At 43.4% G+C, this 18,204-nt stretch overlaps 1 protein-coding gene across 1 annotated transcript in view; it reads right to left on the reverse strand.

Annotated features, from left to right (window-relative positions):
* The window catches only part of PDE6C (phosphodiesterase 6C), a 66,443-nt gene that overhangs the window by 29,481 nt on the left and 18,758 nt on the right, over window positions 1-18,204 (reverse strand). The window contains exons 8-14 of the mRNA XM_007187479.2: window positions 15,477-15,524; window positions 10,740-10,889; window positions 10,001-10,144; window positions 8,726-8,794; window positions 3,767-3,913; window positions 3,422-3,529; window positions 2,916-3,025 (exon numbers count right to left, since the gene is read on the reverse strand). Of these exons, the coding sequence (XP_007187541.2) occupies window positions 2,916-3,025; window positions 3,422-3,529; window positions 3,767-3,913; window positions 8,726-8,794; window positions 10,001-10,144; window positions 10,740-10,889; window positions 15,477-15,524 (776 nt within the window). The remainder of the gene's footprint in view (window positions 1-2,915; window positions 3,026-3,421; window positions 3,530-3,766; window positions 3,914-8,725; window positions 8,795-10,000; window positions 10,145-10,739; window positions 10,890-15,476; window positions 15,525-18,204) is intronic.

The following is an 18,204-nucleotide window of genomic DNA, read 5'->3' on the forward strand; positions in this document are numbered from 1 at the left end:
CTTCACAGAAGAATAACAGATAAAATTATATGTATAGAAAATATTATATGAGAAATGATTAAAACAAAACTTCAACCAGGTATATTCAACCAGGAAAAGAGGAGGGGGAAATAATAATTCTCTTTAATATACAAAGGAATAGCCTGTGGATGAGAAATTATACATATTCTAACAGCTTCAGAGACTTGAACTAGGACTAACAGAAGTTATACTAAGGAGACCAATTTCAATTTGATATCATGAAGAACATTCAGCCATTAGAATCATCCAAAAATATAAGAGTCTGCCTTGTGAGCCATTATAAAAAATAATGGAATGCAGACTAGAGAACTCGGGAAGAAATACAGTAGGGAAGAGGCCTGCGTTGAATGTGGGGCGGGGGAGGATGAGATAAATGCTAAAATTCCTCAGATTTTTTGCTGATAACCACATCTCTTCAGACACAAAACGGAGGTGAGTAAAGGAGACTGAAAGCTGAGAGAATTGAAAAACTAATCAAGAAAAGGGGGATGAAAGGAACAAAGAAATCTATGAACCTATAAAAGAATGAAGCAGAAAACAAAATGGCCAGAAAAGTGAACAAAGAGAATAAAAGAACTCAAGGGAATAATAAAAATTTGAAAATGGCAAGGTTTCTAGGGCATTGCCAGAGGGCATAGTCTAAAGCTGGGAGATAAGGATGAAAACCAGAACCCAGAGGGTTAGACATTTTGGAGACAAGAAATCAGACCAAGGGCACAAGGTCAAGCCAGGAAGCTGTGTCCCAACAGCTTCAGCTTACACTGCACAGTAGCCTGATCGGTACCATCAACATGAGAATAATAATTCAGTCTTATTCAATCTTCTGCTAACTGTATTTACCAGTGTAATGTCTCCAGATCTTTGTGGACTCCTGAGCAATTCCCCCAGCACAGTAAGGGCACAGAAGGAGATTCATCAAGAATCATTATGGAGGACAGGGTGCAAAAAGACACTTGATCACAGCAGTTTAGCGGAGCTGCCAGAACCATTACATCTGTGCTAAGGTGCCTGCAGTCAGGAACCCCTCACACAGGTCCCAGTCCTTCCACCACCACATGTTCTCGTTGTCCAGTCCACAGAGAGAAATGCAAGAAGGTCAGCACGCCCATCGCTGATGAACAGAAGGACCCACGTAGACTCCCACAGCCAGGCCGAAGCAGCAGCCTGGGATGTGGACTCATCCTTTCTGCAATCCTGGAGACGAGATGCCACATCCAATTTGGCTACTTCTTTTAATCTAAGGCAAGTTAGATTTGACTGCTTAGAGGCGGATAATAGTACCTCCCACGTGGGAGGGCTGTGAGGATTAAAAGAGGCCATGGGTATCAAGTTCTCAGCCTGATCTCCAGCACACAAGAAGTGCTCGGTGTGGTACATATATACAGTGGAATACTACTCAACCATTAAAAAGAATGAAATAATGCCATTTGCAGCAGCAGGGGTGGACCTAGAGATTGTCATACTGAGTGAAGTCAGTCAGACGGAGAAAGAGAATATCGTATGATATCGCTTATATGAGGAATCAAAAAAGAAATGATACAAATGAACTTATTTACAAAACAGAAACAGACTCACAGACGTAGAGAATGAACTTACGGTTACCAGGGGGGAAGGTGCGGGGAAGGGATAGTTAGGGAGTTTGGGATTGACATGTACACACTGCTATATTTAAAATGGATAACTGGGACTTCCCTGGTGGTCCAGTGGTTAGGATTCCACGCTTCCACTACAGCGGGACACAGGTAAGAATCGATACATGTATATGTATAACTGAACCACTTTGCTGTACATGTAAAACTATCACAACATTATTAATCAACTATACTCCAATATAAAATAAAAAGTTAAAAAAAATAAAATAAAGGGCTGGAACTCTCAAGACGAAGACGTTGCTTACCTGGAACCCAGAGTGGAGATTCCCTTTTCAAGGCAAAGCCTGATTGGTAGAGTTGCTGAAGGTGAAAAGTCACTGCTCACAAGATGCATTTCATTCACTGAGTAAATTTCTTCAGCATCTACTACGTTTCACATATACAATTTCATGTGATTCTCACAGCAGTCTTTAAGAGGTCGACATTATACCCATTTTACAGTTAAGAAACAGAATCTCAAATAGATTAAATGATTTGCCCAAGATCCCTCAACCGGGAAGTATCTGGATCCCATAAAACCAGACTCCAAAGCTCATTCTCTCTAAATTGTCTCACTCCCTCTGGTACCTCTGGAGAGGGGTAGGTCATGTGTCACAGATGAAGATACACTGTGGCCAAGGCAGATAGAGCTTCTTAAATGTCACTATCAAGGAGTTAGGCTGGCTATGGCACTGCTGATGAATTTTGAAAAGTGCCAATGACACAATAACAGTAATAATAATAATACTTAATAATTATTAACTGCCAAGAGACAACCATGAGCTGAGTGCCTTATATACATTGTCTCATTTAATCTTTACAACGACCTTAAGTGTTAGGTACTGTTACTATAATTCTTATTTTCCCGATGAGGAGCTCGAAGCTTAGAAAGTTTAAATAACTTGTGAACCCAATAAATCCAAATCTGTCTGAGCTGAGGGCCTGTACCCTTGTAATTGCACTTCTTTTCTTGGGCAAGAGAGGAAGATGGCGATGATGTTAAGATGCAAGGTCAGCTGAAGGTCAGTTGGTGGAAGTATAAGGACCAGGGACATGAGAGGTAGTCAGCCCGGGAAGAAATGTTCTCTAGCTTGAGCTGGTGGGGTGCTACCCAGGTGTGTACAGGTGCAAGCCAAAGATCAATGCTCTTTAATGTATGAATTCAATACTTTGATGAAACAAAGTTGAAAAAAGGAGTGAAAGCGTTTACAAATAAGGCGGGGGCACCAGAACACGTTGACGTGGCCGCATGTGTTCACTTACTTCATCTGATACAAATTACTGGTGCCTCTGTGGTCAATGTCATGGCAGAAGGCAGCAGCAAGCATGGCAAAGGCTTCAAGATCCGTGTAGTATTTCTTCAGTCTTCCTGTCTAAAAAAATAGACATATATATTTACTTGGATTAATGCACCTCTGCAGCATGTGCAGTGAGGCCAGCCTGCAATGGAGAAGGGGGTCTGCTGTGTTTTTAGAGCAAGCTGGCTTTATTTCTTGAGGACTGTAGCTCATTCTGGGCAGTTACAAACCCAGCAGGTAACTGAATTTTCCTTTATGGATATAAGGACATGAGTGTCAGAGCGATAATTCAGCCAAACGCCCAGGGATACCCACGTACCCTGGCATTATCTCCAGGGGGGTTGGGGGTTTATGGGACTGTATCCATGAATTCCAAAATTACTGATCTAAAGTGATGGACTGTATCCATTTCTCACCACACTCAGGAGGGAGATGCACAGGTTTATGATGATTCACGGGCTCTGTACCTACCATCAGCAAAGTGAACATCGTCTGCCCCACATTGAACCCGTGTCGCCAGTTGTGGTAAGTGACGGCACGGTACCCCTTCCTCACCGTGTACATCCATCTGGTGAGAACCTGCCACCAAAGAAGACAACACCACTCAGACTTTGGAGTAGAATTCTAAAGGTAAGAAGGTCTGTGACAACCTTATCTGAAAAGATAGGTTGGCCTTGTTTACAGGGTTTAAGTGGACATATTGACGAAGTTAATGATAATTTAAAATCCACACTGCAGGGAATCTTTTGAACCACAGGAAATTTTAGTGGAGTACAGCCACAGAATCACAGCATTTTAAATTAAATACCATCTGACCTCTACAGGTACTCTGAATTTCTCCACCACATTTATTTCAAAAAACAGCCGAAGTCCACACTTAATCAGTTCGTGCTCTGTGATGTGGAAGTCGCTGAAGCAGAATTCATACAGGTCTACGGCCTGTGGGTCTGGTAGGTCCTCTTTCTGTTGAAACAAGGACCAAGTGTTCCAGATTACATTCATTTTTTTCCATTTAGTCTCATATACCCGACACTGGACATAAAACAAAATTACAATAAAAGGATGCCACATGCAATTCACTGAGCTTCTACCTGCCCGGTGCTGGGTTATGCCTTATTATCCTCACAACAAACCTACACAATGATCCTCAGTTTCCAGATGGTGAAACTGAGGCTCAGCTATACTAAGAAGCTTTCTAAGTGATGGCATTCAATTCTAAATCAGACCCCAGTGGCTATTTTCTTTCTTTGATGCAAGATAAAATGTTTACTTGCAGCAGCCTAACCCATTTTCAATACTCAACTTCTCTTTTTTCCATTCCAGAAATATTCAGTAAACAGTAAACGATGGCTTAATTCAATTCTATCGTATTGTCTTTACCTGTTCAGTGATGCTTTCCTACTCGTCTGTGGGCTCCATAAGGATGGGATCTGGTCTGTTTTATTTGCTGTGGTATCTCAGAACCTGTAGGGCCTATCCCATGGAGGTGCTTGGTAAATGTTTGTTGAGTGAATGAATGAATGAATGCCCCGCAGTGTACTGGTACACTTGCAGACATCTCATTTAACCCACCCCCCTGTCAGGATTTAGGACTAGGTGAAAAAACAGTGAATTAGTCCCATGAATATTGACATGGCTTGGGAGATAAAAATATGGATCTTGGCCTTAAGGAACTTAACTTACTAAAATGGTTATAAAATACAGACCAGTGAAAGGTGAAAGCTTAGAACATTCCCAGAGCACAGAGTCAGTGCCAGGGCTGGGAGAAATTGCAGGCAGCCTGGGCGAACTGAAGGAGGAGAGACTCTGGAGGGCTGTGTATTCAGCTGATCTGGTAGAAGACAGGTCAGAGACAGTCCCACGGGAGGAGAGAAGCAGGCGAGGGCTGTGTGGGTCCAGCAGATGGACGTGCAGGAGCAAAATTCAGTTCAGTGGGTATTTACTGAGCCCATTATAAATCCTTAATACTGTGCTAAGATCACGTCCCTCAGTAAGCTCAAAGTTTCCCAGAGGATGATTCATGCTCTATTTGTACAAATGTCAACACCAAATGGTATATGGCTCTTTTAAGTACAATTATGGTTTCTGCTCCCCTAACCCCTGGGTCTGGGCTGGCCCCTCAAACCCTTGCCCTTCTCTTCAGGGAACTTCCTGGTCCTCCTGCGCCCCCTTCTCATCAAGGCCACTCTCACACTGTCATTTTAGGCAGAGATCTCTCTCTTACAAAGCTATGGTTTGGAGCCAGGAGACTAATATTCAGTTCTGGGTTGGTATTAGCTATTGGGTTGGCCAAAAGGTTCGTTCGGGTTTTTCCGTAAGATGCTACCCAATACATCAATGTTCTCATCTGTGAAATGGGAATGACAAGAGTAACATTTTTGTCTTTGTTGTTTTAATGAAAAAGCAGTGCCAATTTTATTTGCGTGTGTCAAAGAAAATTAGAGGGGATTCAACTCATGGCCCCTAGTAACACTTCACAAAACTCCTTTCTCATCGGACCTCCTGTGTCCTCTGCCAAAGCCTTCTCATCACTTTCTCTCTCTCCAGACCCTCCCAGATTCCTTGCCCAAAGGGCTCTTTTTCTGCATTCATTTTTATTCATTCAACAAACATTTATTGGTTCCTATCTGTGTTGTAGGCATTATGGATAAAGCAATGAAGAAAGCAGACATTGTCACTGCCCCTGAAACACACATTCTCGTGGGGAGAGACAAAAAATAAGCACATCTTTTAAAAAACCAGACTAAGAAAAGAATTACGGGGTACGGTGGGGGGTGCCCAATGCCCAGAACCTCCCTGTTGGAGGTCGCCTCAGCCCTGCTGTTCTCAGAGTATTATATAAAGATCAACCGTGAAAATGCTTTTTAACGCATTATCGGGTCAGTCACACTAAAGCGTAAATGTGCATTTCAGCAGGAAACAAAGTAAGACGTTCTCAGAATTATGACTCCCAGGCCCCATTTACAGTTACAGGTGAACCGATAAAACAATACTACAATATGGAAATCACAGGTTTTGAAAAACAGCAGTCATACAGCAGTGATACAGAGAGGTTGATAGAAATAAAGGCTTTTGATTCGTCTGATAAGTAGGAACTCTGGCCCCACAGGCTGGTCTTCCCCTCTTTGAAGGAACCCACAGCTGAGGTGGAATAAGAGGAGGGGGCAGCTGCCACCCCACGTGCCCTAACGTGGCTCCGCCCACCTGCTGCATCCCAGCTGGCTCACTCTCTCTGCTCCGGGAAGAAGCCCCTGGGTATCTGATCAGGTCCCTTCGCAGGTCCCAGTGTGCCAGGCTGCCATGGTCTCGTCCCACGGCCCTGCCAGGCCTCACGGGCTGCTCCCCTCTTCCGCTCACTGGGGCTCCGGCCATACCCAGCTGTCTTCGGTCTCCTGTGTCCCCATGCCCTGGTCTGCACTATCCTGCTTCCCCTTCCCATCTCCAGCCATCTCCAAGCCCCCACTGTCAATCTCTGCCCAGCCAATTCCTGCTTTCCCTGCAGGCCTCCATGCCATGGCCTCATCTCGCATTCTATCGTCTTCTGTGAGCGGAATCAGGCCCTTAGCCTCCCCAGGGCCCTTGGTGCTCACGCCCTGTGAACCCATTCATTCAAGGCAGTGTCACTGCTTGTATTTTTTGTCTCCCTAATAAACAGGGGGCTTCTTGAACCACGTAAAAACCAGACCACGCTATCTTTTGCCCTCGAGACTTAACAGTTCCTTGTATCATAGGACACCTCAGTAATTACTGAATGAATGAAAAAAAAAACTGAATGAAGGAGGAGTGAATGCGGTACTTCTCTGGGATGCCCTCTCCTCATCTCCCATGGTCTGGTAAACATGAGTTGCAGGGCATGCGCGAGTGAACTGAAATGTCCTGGGAAGCAGAGGGGAAGATGGGAGAACGACTTTCCCCACTTCCTTTGCCCGAGTCACTGCACTGCTACCTCAGTGCTTCCCAGCCCAGCAACATGCACCTGCTGTTATACCTATAAAAGGGACCACACCTTCCCTGAACTGAGAGTTAAAATGCATCCCTGCAGAAAATCATGGTAAGTGGAGATGCATAAATATTTATGTAGCTTGGAAATTATGCCAATAGTTTTGGAGAACCCCTCTGAAATACGTTTGTTTCTTGAGTTAAGTTTTATGCGGCAATGATTTGGGATGAGGTTAGAGCACATTTTACGTTCAAAATAGGCCATTTTATTGTAAAGCTACTGGTTCTTTGCCCATTTTATTGCTTCTCCATCATAAGACCCTTCCTCCTCTAAATAGAGAACTAGAAAATTTCCAACATGTCATGGATGTCAATTAAAGCTTTGTTTTACAAGAAGATAAGTTTTGTTGGGGGTAAATGAGGAGAAGGAGTCATCTTCTGGACCAAGTGTGAGAGGAAAGTGCTCAGAGGTAAAGCCAAAGAGAGTGAGAGAAGGAGGAAGAGCCTCAAGTGACATGAAAATATAAAGGTGGGAGCAGATCCCTGAAAAAGGGGTCACAGGCCACTGGCTCTGTGGTGGTACAGCCAAGGGCCAGGACGGGAGAATAGAGCCCATAAAAATGGGAATGCGGAAGGTGAGATATTCAGTACATCTTAGTTCAGAAAGAAGAACACATGTCGTGGATTGGATAGGGGCAGTGGAAAACAGGATGAGGTAGTTAGGGAGGGAAATAAGTGTGATGTTATTTCAATTTCAAGTAGACTGTATTCAAGCCTCTGAAATTGAAGGTCTAGGGGCCTTGGTAATCCCAGGTTCTTAATTGGGATCCCAGAAGGGCCACGCTCTAGAAATAAGGGCTCTACCCTAGTAGCAAGAGCAAAACTGAAATAGACCACCCCTAACAAAATCTAAAACCAACTCCTTCGCCTGCCAGAAGAAAATCTAACCCTTTGAACAGAAAGATAGTATCTCCCAGAGCCCCTACAAGTCTTAATCCACAGTGTCTGGTTTTCAATTTAAAAACTATGAAGTATGCTTTAAAATGATCAAATGACTAAAACCCAAGAGTAAAAATAGACAGTAGAACCAGACATATAGGTGATTCAGGTATCTAGATGGAGAATTCAAAATCACTATGGTGAATAAATTTAAGAAGATAGAGAGATAAAGTAGATTAAATGATGGAAAGTTTCAGCACAGAGTTGGAATCTTTAAAAAAAGAATTAAATATACATTCTAGAACTGAAAAAGATAATCTCTGAAATTAAAAACTTACTGGATGGGTTTAACAGTTGATTGTAGAACATGTATTTGGGTGGGTTTAAACAGTAGACACAACAAAATACAGGCTTAATGACTGGAAGAGAAGTTATTTCAACTAGATATAATAGGGGTGACCCAATGGCAACAATAGGAAAGAACTGAATTCCTCCAGGGTCCAGAAGAGAAGCTAGCAATGGCAGATAATAACGGTGCCTCTAAGGGTCTATCTACATTCTATTGTAATTCTGCCATGTCTTCCAGGGTGGCCATACTGTAATCCAGAGCTATTAAAATAAACCAGGCCATGCTACCCCTAGAGTCTGTGCCTGCATTCCCTTATGCAGTAATCTAGTTTAACTATGATTCTAAATTATCTTTGTGGATTGTACTGTAGGGGACAAAGAGAAAGAAAAGCAAGGACCCAGAAGATCACTCTGTAGAAGAAATCTCTTTCCCTTTTAGCTTTGAAAGGTGCCAGAGAAGAGGAAACTCAACACTAACTTGAAAAATGAGAACAAGTGTCCTACTATATTTTATTTAAAAGGCATTAAGGATAGAAGTAAAACACTTACCAAAATTGTGACAAGTTGTTTTTCTTCACAGTCTTCAATTACATCTATATTTAACTTCTCTTTAAATTTCTAAAATGTAAAAGCAAAGGAGGTGTGAAATTCCTATAAAGTTGATTTCTATCTGATTCCTTTACTCTTAAAATCAGTTAAAATAAACTATGTTGTAATGAGTTCCATGAAAGATGCATTCTGGATACAAAGAAGATCTATAGCACTTGATTATGTAGAATTTTCTCTAAAAAATAATTATTCTCTCTTTTCCCCCCAAAATGTAACAGTAGCTGTCTCAAAAAAAGAGAGAGAGGGAGAGGGTGAGGGAGATGTCGGTTGTTTGCATGTAGGCGAGAAAAATGAATAGCTTACATCTGTTTTTCTTTAGTTTATAGCAATTTCCCTTTATTCTCCCCAGACATTTTCATCTTCAACGTCTCAAACTCTCAAATCAAATTTCTTTTAAGTCTCAAACCACCCAGCAAAACCAAAACCAACCAACCAACCAACCCAACAAACAAAAACACCCCAGGAAAACTACATCCACACACACTCTGAAAGCTTTTGAAATAAAGGAATAGAGACAGTGGGTGTGTTATATTTTCCCTTCATTTGGTGGTGATTAGAACACTGTTAGCGAATATCTACTTGCTCTCCAATCATCCGTGATGCTGATCTTGGTCATGCTTGTACCTTGAAAATTTTAGTGAATTTGATGTGAGGAAAGAATTGAATTGAGCTTGCACAGCTGGGCTTGCTCTCTTGTACTTGTCATCACCATGAGAAGAACATCTATCAGGTAGCTGCTGATCAAGGATGATAGATGCAGAAAGCAAACCAAACACACAGCTTGGAGCCCAGCCCAACCAAGATTAGTTGAAGTCTGGTCAACCCACAAACTCATAAGTGAGAAATAAATGCTTATTGTCATATACCACTGAGAGGTTATGGTTGTTATACAGCATTACATGGCAACAGCTGACATTTCGCTCCCTAGAACTATCTTTTTCCTTGCTAACACTCTTGAATCTAGACCTCATTACTCCAGCTCCTACAGAGCTATTTTTAACAAAGTGCTATTCCAACCAAGCAGCCTGGAAATTCAGTAAGGCTCTGTGTACTGTGGACCACTCAAGTTCCCCCCAACCCCTCCTTCTTTGTTTCTCCCCTCCTTAGCCCAGAACTAAACCTATTCTCATTTGTCAGACCTCTGGGTAATTAGGCGAATTCCAGAAGCCATGGTTAGATAGCATCTAATGTCACAGGACTGAATTCCTCACTTACCAAAATGGACTTGATTTCATCAGGAGTAGCTTTGGTGTGGTTCATGAGCATTTCCTGGGCTATGTCCTTTCTGTTTTCTAGTTTATTCATTTTCTCATAGGTGTCAGTATTTAAAAGAGACCATCCGAGAAATTGTGTGAGAGTCTGAAATAGATAAAATGTGATTCGATTCTCTAAAACTAAAGAAAAAACGATTTGGAGGCAACAGTTTGCATGCTTTCCTATCAATCAATCTCCCTTCCACCATCCACAACCCAGTTCCTTGTTTTAATCTAAGAAAAAAAAAGAAAAAGTAAAATAATCAGCCCCAGACAATAAAATTGGCTAAGCCCTTGCTTTTCAAAGTGCTCCATGCACCATGAATACTTTATTAGAGGAGAGGAATTACAAAAATCCAGTAGATAAAGCATGACCTGAAAATCAGAGAGGGCTGGAGGTGGCAGCAAGGGTGAGAGGTGATAGAAGGGGAGTAGGAAGTAAGGAGAGAGAGACCTTTCCCCAATTCCCTAGTACTGAAAAGAATTTTATTAAGCCAAAAGTTCACACTTTGGTAGAAAACAGTACAGTTTACGGAAGTCAGGAAACAGAAATGACACAATAACAACATATTGACTGCAACCATGTGTGACTCACGTCTTAATTGCCCTTCAGAAACATCATTCCAGAATAACAAATAGTTATGCATCTTCTATTATTTCATGCATTTCATCTACCTCCATTATTTTATAATTGCACTTACCTCAGTGATGTGTTCATCATACTCATCAAAAGGCTTTCCACCCTTCCTGTTGTAAAATGTAGCTACGCCCACGATGTCTTCTTTCTTGTTGACAATAGGCAGGGACAAGACGTTTTTAATGACCCAACCAGTCTCATCTACAGGTCCTTTCTACAAACAATAAAGACACTGAGGTTATTTTTTAACTTTTTTTTTTTTTTGAAATAACTATAGGCACACAGGAGGTTGCAAAAGAAATGTACAGAGAAGTCCCATGTACCCTTTACCCAGTTTTCTCCATGATAACATCTTGTGTCACTATGGTACACTAACAAAACCAGGGAATACATATTGGTACGATCCATGGAGCTTATTCAGATTTCACCAGATTTATATGTATTTGTGCACGTGCGGGGGTATGCAGGAGTGTTTCTATGCAAATTCATCACATAGGTAGATATGTGCAACCTCCCCTAGAACCGAGATAGAGAACTAATCCATCATCACGGGGCTCCCTTGCACTACCCCTTTACAGCCACCCCTCACTATTCCCCACTTAGGTTATTTTCAGTTTAAAGAAAGAATAATTGGGGGGTGTTAGATGCACAATTCCTATGTTGTATCAGAACATGGCTAGAACTATACAGCCATGAAAGTGCTGTAGTACATTTAAGTGTCCTAGAACCAAGTGTCTGTATTGTGACAACCCTATCCTCTTCTCTTTGACCTCCCCCGCTCCAGCCCTAGAGATGGGAAGCATTTACCTGTGTTACCTCAGTGTCCCCTGTTTATTTCTTCTGTCCTCCAACACCTGTTTAGCTAAATTCTTATATTGAATTATCTCTGTTGAAATACCTAGTGTGGTTTCTGCTTTCCTGACTGATCCATCAAGAATGTTTTTTGTTCTGTGGTGTGATTCCACTTAGTAAACATCTGTCAAGCCCCCATGATGTTACAGGACCTGGGCTAGTCGCTGGGGGTGCAAAGGTGGATAAATCACAGTCCCTAACCTCAAGATAACAGTCTAGTAGGGAATGTAGACACAGAAGTTCAGGAGTGTTTCTCAAAGTGTTGCCCAAAGATCAAGGGCAACAGATTTTTTTCTTTTTAGCTTGTTTCATAATCTCTGGGCATGCATCTTAAATAGGCTCCCCAGGTAGTTCTAAAGTCCTCTGAAGTCTGAGAACCATGGTGTGGCACCTGCACAGCATGCAACAAGGCAAAGGTAGCCGAGCACCCATCACACCAGGCTATTCCTTCTTCTGCCTGTCCTCGGCTTATTTAGTCATCCTCAGAGGCTCTGGTTAAGTCTCACCTCTCCCTTGAAGCCTTCTCTAACTTTTTTCACCCATATGGAACTTTTCTTTTTCAGAATTCCATCAGCACTTCTAGACTTGACCATACAATTTAGCATTTAGATAATTTCCAAATGCTTTGCAACTGTTGATTGTTGTCTCTGAGGCTATTTTCTAATCTTACCAAAGAGCTGTTTCATAAACTGTTAAATTCTACATAGGTGACAGGACAGTGATGGGCATATAAGGGATGCTCAATAAACAACTGCTTATTAGTTGAAGAGCTTGCCTTTATACTTAGAATGAAAAGCAGAGAAACCAAACCTCAGTTCATGCTTCCTAATGGTCAAAGCTTTGGGGGAAAGAAAAAGCAGTGCACAGTGGTTCTTAAAGTCTTCATTTTTGGAAAATATTATGAAATATTTATATACTTATATCCTCACAAGGATGAGAGACAACATCAGTAACAGAAAATATTACCTGTGTGCAAGGTAAGCACCTGTGTATTTATTTTTAAAAAGCTTCCAAAATAAGCTTTACTGACTGCCTCTGTTTTTTTCAGTACATATTCAGCTGTTACCTGTTCATGCTCATGTGTCTTGCTATTAAGTTAGAGCTTGGTCACAGAAAAGTGATAGAAGGAACTTAAGATTTAAGAAAAATAGGACAAAAACTTAAGACAGAAAATTCTATGTACTTTTTCTTCTGTGAATTGGGGTCACTTTAATTCATGTTAAATGAAGAGCCCCTTACTCCACTTCAAGGAACACCCTGAAGACGTCTACTTCCTAATCCCTGGAATCTGTGAACAAGTTACTTTAAATGGGGAAGGCGCATTAAACCAGCAGATGGAATTCAGGTTGTTAGTCAGCTGATCTTAAAATAGGGAAATTAGCCTGGATTTTCCAGGTGGACCCAATGTAATTACAAGGATCCTTAAAAGTAGAAAACAGTCAGGATCAAAAATCAGAGAAGGAGATACGACAGCAGAAGCAAAGTCAGGGCGATGTGACTGCTGGCTTTGAAGATGGAAGGGAGCCATGAGCCAAGGCAGCTCCAGAAGCTGGAAAAGACAAGGAGACAGGTTCTCCCCCAGATCCTTTAGAAAGGAACACAGTCCTGCCAGCACCTTGAATTTAGCCCAGTGTGACGCATTTCAGACTGCTGACTCCAGAACCGTAAGATAACTCAGTTGTGTTGCTTTAAGCCACTAAGTGGTAATTGTTACAGCAGCAACAGGAAGCTAATATGTACACCCTGCCCCCAAGAAACATAGTTTGAGAATCATTGCCTTTGCAGGTTTGTTCTGACCATAGTTCACTTTGAATCATTGGTTTTTTCATTAAACTTCTCAGGTGCAAGAGGAACTAGTGAGAATGGAGGTGGGTGTGCGCAGGTGGAGACAGAATGGGAAGGCCAAGCAGGGTGGAGGCTTGGGGAGGATGGGCACCCTATCCTGAGTCTGCCCTTTGGAATGATCCACAGGGGCAATGCCTGTGAGGGGAAACAGAAAGGGAGGCTGAGAGCCCATCAAGATGCAGTCCTGGGCTTCCCTGGTGGTGCAGTAGTTAAGAATCCACCTGCCAATGCAGGGGACACAGGTTCAAGCCCTGGTCCAGGAAGATCCCACATGCCATGGAGCAACTAAGCCCGTGCGCCACAACCACTGAGCCTGCGCTCTAGAGCCTGTGAGCCACAACTACTGAGCCATGTGCCACAACTACTGAAGCCCACGCACCTAGAGCCTGTGCTCTGCAACGAGAAGCCACCGCAATGAGAAGCCCACACACCGCAACTAAAGAAAGCCCACATGCAGCAACGAAGACCCAATGCAGCCAAAAATAAATAAATAAAATAAATAAATTTATTAAAAAAAAAAGATGCAGTCCTGACCCCGGGGCTAAGGACAAAGGGAAGGATGGAGAGCTGGGTGGGAGTGTCTTAGACCACAGTGCAGTTCTAAAAGAGTTTGCAGGGCTGAAAGGGATTCCTAGGACCAACAGTGCTGGTCAGAGGAGTCTGGCGTCTCCCAGGAACTGGCCTGAGTGAGTATCCCGGCCCACAGCAAGTGTAGCCTCCGCGCTGACCGCGGATTTCCCAGCCCAGCAGCCATTTGACGGTCGTCCTTCCTACAGTCAGAGACCTGAGAAGCACGTTTTCACGGGCACTACGCTGATGTTTCTTAGGGAGCTGGGCAAGTCCTATAGGCTGGAGGTTTACCCCAGGTGGGTGCCCAGCCTCCTCTATGCCGTCAGAGCCCTTGTGTGGCTGCTCCCATGGGGGCCACACGAGGCCCCCCCCACCCCCGAAAGCACAGGCCCTCAAACCTCTGAGCGCAGCCTGATTCTTCTGGGCCAGCTCCCTGCCCTCCCTGTTCAGACTAAGACTGCTTAAGGCTCAGACACCTTAGAGAGTCCCTGTCCCTTTTTCCTGCCTGTGCACTCTTTCCTGGCACCCAGTTGCCATAAACAGAGGGGTCAGGGCTGGGCACAGTGTGGTCACAATTAGGCCTTCGGAGGCAAGGAGGAAGGAGCTGGAGCAAACGCCGTGTGGTGTCTGCACGCTTCCATGGCAGTGAGCAGAGAGGAGTGCGGAGAGCAGAAGGAAACCTGCCCCGTCACTGAGCAAGCAGCACAGGTTTCCCAGGCCTGGGGGCCCTGCTGCTGAGGGTGCGCCCCTCACCCCACCCACCCCAGGCCGGCTTCGGCTTTGCCACGTGGGCAGAGATGGGGCTCTGTGGGCGTGTCTGGGTGAGACCGGAAGACGGACGCTAGTGGCCCCCACTGGGAAGGCTATCTCCACTCCCGACTGGGGCCGGGCTCCAACTGGATGTCTGCTAAAACAGGACGCAGAACGGCAAGGGCCAGAAGGCGGAAAAGGAGAGGTTGCCGGGCCAAATGCCAGTTTATCCCAATGGTCAGGTCGGGAGGGGGTGGAAGAGGGGACAGGTGGGGAGGGGCATCTCTGGATGTCGGAGGAGGAAAGATAAAACCAAGAGTCTGACAGCAGGAGGGGCCCCCAAGAACCCAACAAGAAGTTCCTTTTCCTGATAACAGCGGCAATAAGCCGCCGGGACGGGCCCGAGAAACCTCCAAAGGGCTGAATCCAGGTGGTAGGATGTATCCAGCTAATCATTCAGGCAGAGACCATTTCCTGAGCACCTGTGATGTGCAGGGCTGCTTTAGGCACTGGGGGGGAGAGAACGGAGAAGTGGCAGCCCCCCCGCCGAATGCTGGGGCGACAAACACCCTTCTCTCCTCCCCCTCCTTCTCCTCCCCCCTCTTCTCCTTTCCCTGAAGAACGTGCTACTTGGTGGCCACCGGCCCAGCCAGGGTGAGTGGGACATAAGCCCTGTGTGTGCCTCCTGGTCGCCCCCGAGCATAAGGCAGGCTCTGGGGATGGAGAGGATCAGTGCCGCGCCCCTCCCCGCACTGACAGGGGAGGCCTGGCAGAGGGCAGTTACCTGAAATGTGAAGTATTCATCCGCTGGGGCGTTCAGCATGTTGCAGATCTGTTGCAAAGCAAGAGGAGCCATTAACCCACAAAGCAGAACGAGAAAGGACGCGGGGAGCAAGGGTTTCCTCCCTAGGTCTCCACAGCTCGCAGGCAAATTATTCACCCTAGACCTCAGTGAGGCCACATGTGCTAACAACACGCTGGAGTTGAGATGGGCTGGGACCTGGGCCCCTTTACTGGAGTGCTTGCTTCTGAGCAAACATCTCCTGGAGCAACAGCATACAAAGAAACTACAAGGGACTAAAAACAACTGCATGCATGTGCAGTTGGGGCAAATCACGAACGATAAGATACAAAAAGGCCACAAACCAACTGCCACTTCTGAGGTGCCAGGAGCAAAAGCAGGGTACTGCGCGAGATCCCTGCACACAGCACGGCCAAGGAGGTGGGCAGACTACTTAAACCACCCCTCCGGCCCAACCCACCAACCGCCCCTACCCTCGCCCCATGTAAGGAGCCGGCTCGCCCCTCCCAGGAAGCAAACAAGGGCACCTGTGTCTTGTTTTTGCTCCCTCATGCTGCAGCACGAGTGCCAATAAAGCCTTGCCTGAATTTCTCCTCTGGCCTCTTACCAATTGCTATTGATTAAAGAGTCCAAGGACCTGGGTGGGTAACAAAGTTAGCTTCTCTTCTACTAATTAAGTCATTGGATGACATTTAGCCCCATCTCTGCTCCTTCCTACTCTCTCAGCCTCTAAGGATTCTTCTTCCAAATTCAAAGCAACTAGTTGTTCAGACCAAGGAGAGGAGGAGCCCAAGCACAAAGGCCTTTCTGCCTGGGCAGGTGTGGCAGCAATGCTGGGAAGGCTCTGTTTTCCTTCTTTTTTTTTTTTTTTTCTGATGTGGGATCCGGGTTAGAAGAAAGTGGCTAAGGGGCAGGAGGGAAAAGCCAGACAGCCTTTTAGGTACGTCAAAGTAAATATTCATTAGGAGACATCACTTTAAGTACTAAACTCAGAGACTATTGCTCACATCCATAAGGACAAGAAATCATTCCATTTTTGGTCATTTTGGATTATCTTTACATCAGGTCAAATCAACAAATTTGATTTGTTGTTGGGTCTTTTTTTTTTTTTAAGTAACAAGCAGTGGATTTAATTTTGGGGGGGGGGATTTTTTTTTTTTATTCAAACAGAAAGTCACAAAAATTATAATCATCCTCATCAGTTCACTCAGTCCCGTGTAATTAATTTTTTTTATCTTGACCTTTTGTTAGCGCTTTTATGAGTTCATCAGTTTTCCATTAGAGTTCTGAAAATGCTTATTCATTCAGTTCAGCAGTATAGTCAGTTACCAGAAACCTGTACTTGTCAGAGTCTTTTCCATGAATTCCTTGAAGATGAAACCCTTTTATAGGAACATATTTGCAAAAGCATCAGAGTACACCCAGAACTGTCTGTACATGACAAAAGACTTAAAAATGACCACGGTTAAAGATTTGATGAAAGTTCATAATAATGCAATTGACAAGGAAATTTAGTTATTTCTGAGATATACATTTTAAAGTAATAACTAGAATTATGACTTGTAACATTGTACCAGAACATATAAGATTTTTAGAAATTTCATGTAATGTCTGAAACATTTATATTAATGTCTTAATAAAAGACAATATCTTTCTTTCCACCAAAAGTACATTATTAGATACTTTATATTTGTTTGTTTGTTTGTTTTTGTTTATCCAGCATCATGATTTAATTAAGGGAGCATATTCATTGTAGAGAATATATTGATGATTGTAAATGTGACTCCTCATTACAGCCTTAAAATTTTTGAAACACCAAAGCACAAAGATGTCAATTATATATCCAAACTACAGGTACAAAACAAATACATGCATTTTCCATGTTCCAAAACTGAGTACACACTGTACTGTCACAGGGAAGGGGTTTACCAATGAAGACGTGACAATAAAGTACTCAAGATTGATATACCAAAATAAAACATAAAATAGGAGTTTATAAAAACAAGTTTGACAATAGCAGAGAGGACCCTTCGCATTTCTGAGCAAAAATGCATTTCATTATATGCACTCTCTCCTAAAATGAATAAACTGGTCACTTGAGAATGCTCTGTTTATTTCTTCTATTATACTACAACATTCTCCATGTCTTTGGAAAAAAAATTTGTGCAGGATCTGTGGGATAAGCATGCATGTTGATGGAACAGCACAATTGCACTGGTTCTTACAACTCACTTCTAGATAAGGAGAAAGTGTTATTCATTAGTATGGCCCAGTCTTAGCCAATATTCAGTTTGGAAAGACACTGGGTTAAGATCAGAATGATCTGAAATTCCAAGTTCTAGAATTGATGATTTTATATGCCATTGTATTAGCCAGACATCTTTTCTTTTCTTTTTCTTTTTAACTTTTTATTGGAGTATAGTTCATCTACAATGTTGTGTTAGTTTCTACTGTACAGCAAAGTGAATTGCCCACATATACCCATATATCCACTCTTCTTTACATTCCCCTCCCACACAGGTCATTATAGAGTACTGAGAAGAGCTCCCCGATAAATTAGATACTTTAAATCATAGCATTTTAAAGTTAGAAGGCACTTTAATAATTGTTTAAGCTTTTCTTTTCAAAGATGAGGAAATTGAAGCCCAAAGAGGGTAAGTGATTTTGTTCAAATTCATGGGATGAAACGAGAACTGGGATCTCCAGCGAG

The sequence above is a fragment of the Balaenoptera acutorostrata genome, chromosome 16 (genome assembly GCF_949987535.1).
Source record: "Balaenoptera acutorostrata chromosome 16, mBalAcu1.1, whole genome shotgun sequence".
In the NCBI taxonomy this organism is placed as follows: Eukaryota; Metazoa; Chordata; class Mammalia; order Artiodactyla; family Balaenopteridae; genus Balaenoptera; species Balaenoptera acutorostrata.